Raw genomic sequence first — 7,500 nt, forward strand, 5'->3', positions numbered from 1 at the left:
TGTCTACATTTCTGTCAACTCGTGTTCCTCAGAGAAATTAGTTCAGGCAAAAAGCTTTGCATTCTCTTGCAAGTTTATTGCATTTGTGTTGTTTTTGTGATCCAGATCTACTAATATAGAAGTGGGGATAATGCAGGAGATCAATGTGACAGTGTTTGTCGAGAATAGAGGAGAAAACTCATACAACACACACTTCACCCTCGATTACCTCTATGGATTTTCATACAGGAAAATCACATCAAAACAGGTAAAACATGAATAAAAATGAAAACTTCCCAAGACAATACAACTTGTCATAAATCTGTCATAAACATGACTGTCATGAGGCCACTATAATTGTGTCATTAATATTTTGTTCTCTTTTTTCAGTGAAACAAACTGAATTTGTCATTAAAAACAATTAAAAAAGTGTCAATAGCGATTGTTTTGGCTAACTGGAATGACACTTATCCGTAGGTTTACTATGGACTATTATTGAACAAATGTTTACCTGTGATTTTCTGTTGGAGCAGGGCAGGGTGGAGTGTGTGTCTTTTGATGCAGAACAGAGAGGTTCATCTGGAGAGACGATCTGCCACATCAGTAAACCGATCCTCAAGGCCAACACTCAGGTCAGGACTCTAAAACTTCGCTCTGTGTTTGTCTTCATCAGCACTCATGTTCTTGCCATACACTTCTAGGTTGTGTTTCATATTACCTACAGCATTGACAAACAAAGCACCTTTGATCAAAATGCGACATTCAATGCTAGCATCAACAGGTATGGTAGATTTGTACTAATACATTGATTAACCACAAGCTATTATCAACCCAGGCTCTTTATGGATACGTACTCCTATATACATATCCGAAGAGCGTCAAATACATCTAGGGTCGGAGCAAGCTGAACTGCCGCTCAAGGCAAAGGACGATCACGCTGCCCTCAACCCAAAAGTGAACCCGTTTGCAAAGTGAGGACCGAGGGGGGGTGGGTGGGGGACTGGGTCGCGGATATAACTGAGGACGCGGGTGGTGAGGGAGGTGTCGCGGACTGCCAAGGTCGCCTCTATGGACGCGCCGGCCCTGAATACATCCCAGGAGCTACTTTTTTTGGAGGTTTTTTTTTTTTTTTGCGAATACAACAGAGGCCGCTGTGTACGCTTTTCAGATCTCAAATTTCCCGAGTGCCTTTGTGCCTGTTCTTCTGGGTCAAAAAGCACCAGTTGACCCGCCCACCAATTTCCCTAAACCCAACCGACAGTGTTTTGAAAAGCAATCCAGAAGAAGAAAAGCCCTCCTGGCAGCCTGATTTTTACCACATTTTCAGATTTTACCACATTCTCACCCTGTCATTTTATTTTCTTGTCTTCTGTTTTTGTCTGCTTTCCGGAACCGTTCTTCACGGTCAACTCCTTTCTGTGTCTCAAATCCCCTGACGTATGTGGCGAGCCACTGAACAAACTGGTAACACAAAAAAAGCCATCCACATGGACGTCAGCTCAAAAAGGAACGATGTCATACTGCCCCCTAGTGTTCATTTTAAAAACAAAATACAGCCATACGTACTACTGGCTACATAATTCACAATCTCCAGAAATGTATATAGGGGTACGTTTTCAGAATGAGCCTATGTTGGTTATGTAGCTGCTGCTGCTCACATATGAACAACTGATGCATGAAAACTCAATTACTTACAGTGGGAACAGCCAACATTCTCCAACTAGTGTATTATTCAGAAGGAAAAGCATTGGAGTCAAGTATGCCATCTCCATTACATTAATAAGGTTAGTGCTCTGGTCCCCTATGATAGACATTTCTCTATTTTCTTTAGCACACAGATATGGCGACTGATATTATGTATTAATTTTGAAATTAAGTAAAATGATAAACAGTTTAAGGCAAAATTATTAGAGAGCTGTGAAATTTAAATAATTTCTCAAATATTTCCCCAAGTGATTAACAGAGCAAGGACATTTTCACAGTATTTCCTATAGGTTTGGATGGAATACATTTTTTAAAAATTTACTTTTTGGTTTTTAAATAAGGCTCAATATTATTAGCCCATTTAATAATGTATACTATAATGTAATCTAGGGCCATATATACTTGCAGAATAAAAATAAAAAAGTTAAACTAAATAATAAATGCAAATCTCCAAATAAATATTTTTTTTTTATTGCAAATTATATTTTTAAATTTTTTTTTTTGCAGTTCTTTATTTTTGTTTGCAAAATTTATATTTCTCATAAAACGTAGCTAAATAAATGTAGCTTTTAAATTAAAGATTTGCATTCATTTCATTTTTTCCCCCCACTCGGTTTGTTGGCGAACAGTAGTCTCAAAAACACATATTTATTTACAAACACTCACATCAAGAAACCAACCCATAGGACCTCAGGAATAGCAAAGATGCTGACAATACAACACCAGACAAAGAACTAACAAAACTCAGGGTTATTAATGCACAAGACATGATTAAACTGATTACAAACAGGGGTGAGACACAGGTGGAACTAATAAACACTAACCAACGGCGGGAAATCAGAACAAAGGAATCACATTTCATGACAAAAGCACATAGAACACTAGATGTGGGAAACACATGACAATTATACAGTCATCACGGCAAAAGAAATTAGTTAATAGTTGTCTCACCCCAAAGAAATGCAAAAATTTTGTATTTGTGTTATGGTTAGGCTCCGACTGGCCTGAAAGTACATCTTTATGCAGGGTTAGGATTATTGTAGGCTCTGACTGGTCACTAACCCTAGCCTAACCCTAATCCATAACATGTGTGAAGATGTACTTTCAGTTTTGAGATCTTTGCGATAAATTTAATAATATTACTATTTTACATTGTTTATCAAATAAAGAGACCTCTTTCAAAAGAATTTTTTAAAACCCCAATTGTTCTTAACTACACAGTCAAAAATTAATGACAAAAAGGCAAGACAACAAATATTTGTTTTATGTTGCTTTAGCTTAATGTAATAAGTTAATCAGCTTTCAACTACAGTTGAGGTCAGAATTATTAGCCCCCCTTTGAATTTTTTTTCTTTTCAAACGTTTCCCAAATGATGTTTAACAGAGCAAGGAAATTTTCACAGTATGTCTGATAATATTTTTTCTTCTGGAGAAAGTCTTATTTGATTTATTTCGGCTAGAATAAAAGCAGTTTTTAATTTTTTAAAACCCATTTTAAGGTCAATATTATTAGCCCCTTTAAGCTATATATATTTTTTCGATAGTCTACAGAACAAACCATCGTTATACAATAACTTGCCTAATTACCCTAACCTGCCTAGTTAACCTAATTAACCTAGTTAAGCCTTTAAATGTCACTTTAAGCTGTATAGAAGTGTCTTGGAAAAATATCTAGTCTAATAATATTTACTGTCATCATGGCAAAGATCAAATAAATCCGTTATTAGAGATGAGTTATTAAAACTATTATGATTAGAAATGTGCTGAAAAAAATCTTGTCTCCATTAAACAGAAATTGGGGAAAAAATAAACGTGGGCTAATAATTCAGGCGGGCTAATAATTCTGACTTCAACTGTATGTATTTACATTATACAAAGTTTGACTTAATATTTAATATTACTTGATACTCTTAGTCAGTTTGACTGATGTAAGTTGAGATTACTAGAAAAGTTAATTTGATTCAAATAAAAAAATTAAAGGCAGCAAGATTTTTTTACAGTGTATTAATCAGGATTGTTTATACTATATACACAAATACTGACACATTTTCTCTTTCTTTTCTCTTTTTAATTAAGACATGAGTATTCGAGCCTCCATATTAACTTCACTGCACAGAAAAACAATCTTGAAAAAACAGTTACACAGATACTAAAGGTATGATATTCACAAATAAATAGATCACGCATCCTTGAATCAAATAAACATTGTATTTGATCTAAATCTACAGACTTCATTTCCTTCATCTGCCTTATGGCCAACATCCTTTTCTCTTTCAGGTGGAAAATGACTTCAGAGAATTAACTTTCAAGGTTTTCATCAGAGTCCCAGTGAAGCTGGAAAATAAATTCATCTGGACTGATGAAAACTTACAAGTATGAAGAAATGTCAACTTATATAGTCGGATTCACATTTGTCAAATAAAAAAAACAAACAAAAAAACAACCACTCTACAAAAACAGCTTTTCTTAATTAATTTTTGTCTAGTTTCTAGTCCAAATATGTAGTAATTCATGGTAAGACTTTATTTTGATGGTTCCTATTGCGCATATTGTTGACTAAAATTCCAACCACATGCCAATTACTTCTCATTGGAGTATTAGTAGACTGTCTGCTTAATATCTGCTGATAATGCTCTTTCAACAGACATTTAACTGACTATAAGAAACTTCGCAAGTACGTCAACTTACACTAAGTAAGTCTACTTATAATCGATTTAGGGTTGACATAGATGCAACTTAAATTCAACAAAATGTGTTAAAAAACCATCAGAATAAAGTGATATTCTGATTGAATTCTTAAGTCAAGAAGCATTTTCTAGAAAAAAAAGTATTTGTTTTATGAAATAACAAGTCAAAATGAAGTGAGTTTTACTTTAAAACAAGCAAAATAATCTGTTAATGGGATAAGCAATATAATCTTGTTTTTTTCTTACACCATTGGCTGATTATTTAGCTTGTTTTAAGGAAAAACTCACTTCATTTTAACTTGTTATTTCGTAAAACAAGTCAATATTCTTGCTTGTCTAGATAGAAATTGCTTATTGGTTTAAGAATTTTTAGATATTTGGACTAGAAACAAGACAAAAAAAGTCTAAGAAAAGTATCTTGTTGCAGTGCAGACAGCAGAGTTTGTGTTGTTTAGATTCCAGATTGTGTGAAACAGGAGGATGAAGGGCCAGTCGGATCCCGGTTTGTGGAAGTGATTAAAAAGGATCGTTTGTTGGTGAGTGTTTTACTTTCGTTCCCTGATCTGACATGAACCATTTCATAAAATCTAATGTCTCATAATCTTATTTCTGTCTCCTTTTCTCTGTATACACTGAAAAATAAATTATTCATTGGATTTACTCCTTTCTCTTAAGATAAGTGGTTGCAAACAATTTAAATAGGATGAATTTAAACAAATGAATTAAGTTGTTCTTTTAATTCAGACCATATAAATTGTTTGCAACCATTTAACTTAAAAAAAAACCCAGAGTAAATCCAATGAATGATTTTTCAGTGAATTTGATTATGTGTATGTGTGTCAGAATTGCAGTGTGGCGGTGTGTGCCGTGTTCATCTGCGACGTCAATCTCATGAAGAATGAAAGAAAGCTCTATAATATAACTGCCAATGTGAGCTCTGCATGGATTGAGCAGGTATCTGACTTTTTAAATGAAGATGTACAGCACAGAACAGACTGTACATATGCTGTAAAAAATATCCGTAAATTTCAGCTTTACAAATTTTGTGATTCATGTTTTTATTTATCCTAATTTATTTCTGCTTTTGAATTGCATTATGGGACCTTGATCTTTCTTCCAATGTCTTTAACCCTTAGAAAGTTAGGAAAAGTGACTTTTATTGACATTTGCAATAGTTTAAAGTGCTATATTGTCTAGGTTTGTGTTGTATATTACGCTATTACGCTACAAAAACCTTGTAATAAGCTTATTTTCTAATTTATTTCTCTATATATTATATTTTCGTATACATTATATTAATTCAAAATACTAAAATGTCAATAAAAGTCACTTTGTTAATCTGCAGAGTTGAGTTTTTAGTGAAGTTTAATATTAAACTTATTTCGAGAGGAGCATGTACAAATGATTGACCCAGCTGGCCCACATCAGCTAATCACAATCCTCCAATCAAAGGATCCCAAGTCACTTTAAATATCCTCATTTCCTTTCTACAATTATTTTTGTCTGGAAGAAACCCCTCTGCACTCACCTTTATCCAGAATGGGCAGCTCAGTGACTAGCATTGTTGCCTCACAGCAAGAATACCAATGGCTCTGGGTCCTCGCTGGGCCATCTGGTATTTCTGTGTGGGGTCCGCACGTTCTCCCTGTGTCTGCGTGGGTTTACCCCGGTTTCCTCCCACCGTCCAAAATGTTCTATATTATAGACAAAATAAGTCTTTTCTTAAATGTCTTGCACTCAGGAGGTTCACCTTAGCATCAGCAGCGGGGGAGTTTTGAGATCGACCTGAGCTCAATCTCCCCTAGCCCTGCGAAAGGGAGGAAGCCCTAAGCCCGAGGATCCCTTGAGCTCAGGACATGAGCTAAGTGTGAACTCTTGAAACTTTAAAACTTGACAGAGCAGAGATCAACATCCCATAATGCAATTCACAACCGTAAATAAACTGAAAACACTTGTGACCCTGCTGAAAAATCCAGCTTAAACCAGCCTGGGCTGGTTGGCTGGTTTAAGCTGGTCGACCAGCCTGGTTTTAGAGGGGTTTTGCCCATTTCCAGGCTGGTTTCCAGCCATTTCCAGCCTGGTCTTAGCTGGTCAGGCTGGAAAATGACCAGCTAAAACCAGCTTGACCAGCCTGGTTTAAGCTGGACACAACTGGTTTTGGCTGGGCTCCCAGCCTGGCTAGGCTGGTCAAGCTGGTTTTAGCTGGTCATTTTCCAGCATGACCAGCTTAGACCAGGCTGGAAATGGCCAAAACCCCTCTAAAACCAGGCTGGTCGACCAGCTAAAACCAGCCAACCAGCCTAGGCTGGTTTAAGCTGTTTTTTTCAGTAGGGGAATCACAAAATATGGAAACTGTTAAATAACAGATATTTTAACAGTGTGTTCACAACTTCATCTCTTGTTTTTACCTGTGTCTTTTAGACCGGCCTCAGAGCTGCTGTTTTCCAGTTGGTCAGTTCAGCGTCTCTGGATTTTGACAAGAGCAAATATGTTTTCTTTTCCTCTGATTCTCAACACACTGCTCCGTCTGTCCAAGTAATGTATTTTCTTCACAAATGAATCAAATAACACTATGCAAAAACTTTTATTGACCCTAACAAGTGCATGGTTATGATATGTGCTTTAAATGTAGGATTTACAAAACACTTGCAATGAAAAGTGAGAACAGTTCCTTTTTGCAGGAACTTTTGTAGGAGTTTCCCTTTCAGATGTTACATTTAAACGGATAGTTCACCCCAAAACTCATGCTGCTACCATAATAGCAGTTGCTGTTTAAGCTGGAGCACAGAAAGCAAGCAGTGTCTTCAAGCAGGGCATCTGCTGTGTAAAACATTCATCCATTTATTTACTTTTCAGGTTAGTCCCTTTATTAAGCTGGGGTCGCCACAGCGGAATGAACCGCCAACTTATCCAGCATATGTTTTATGCAGCGGAAGCCGTTCCAGTTGCAACCCATCACTGGGAAACATCCATACACACTCATTCACACTTAGCATACCCAATTCACCTATACCACATGTCTTTGGACTGTTGGGGAAACTGGAGCACCCGGAGGAACCCACGCGAACAAGGGGAGAACATGTAAACAACAGAAATGCCAACTGACCCAGCCGAGGCTCAAACCAGCGAC

General features: G+C 36.5%; 1 protein-coding gene across 1 annotated transcript in view; it reads left to right on the forward strand.

Moving 5' to 3' along the window:
• The window catches only part of LOC130238869 (integrin alpha-X-like), a 35,372-nt gene that overhangs the window by 25,063 nt on the left and 2,809 nt on the right, over positions 1–7,500 (forward strand). The window contains exons 20-28 of the mRNA XM_056469987.1: positions 106–247; positions 513–611; positions 681–760; positions 1,677–1,763; positions 3,760–3,838; positions 3,961–4,056; positions 4,826–4,906; positions 5,214–5,324; positions 6,792–6,905. Of these exons, the coding sequence (XP_056325962.1) occupies positions 106–247; positions 513–611; positions 681–760; positions 1,677–1,763; positions 3,760–3,838; positions 3,961–4,056; positions 4,826–4,906; positions 5,214–5,324; positions 6,792–6,905 (889 nt within the window). The remainder of the gene's footprint in view (positions 1–105; positions 248–512; positions 612–680; positions 761–1,676; positions 1,764–3,759; positions 3,839–3,960; positions 4,057–4,825; positions 4,907–5,213; positions 5,325–6,791; positions 6,906–7,500) is intronic.

Source organism: Danio aesculapii, chromosome 12 (assembly GCF_903798145.1).
Source record: "Danio aesculapii chromosome 12, fDanAes4.1, whole genome shotgun sequence".
Lineage (NCBI taxonomy): Eukaryota > Metazoa > Chordata > Actinopteri > Cypriniformes > Danionidae > Danio > Danio aesculapii.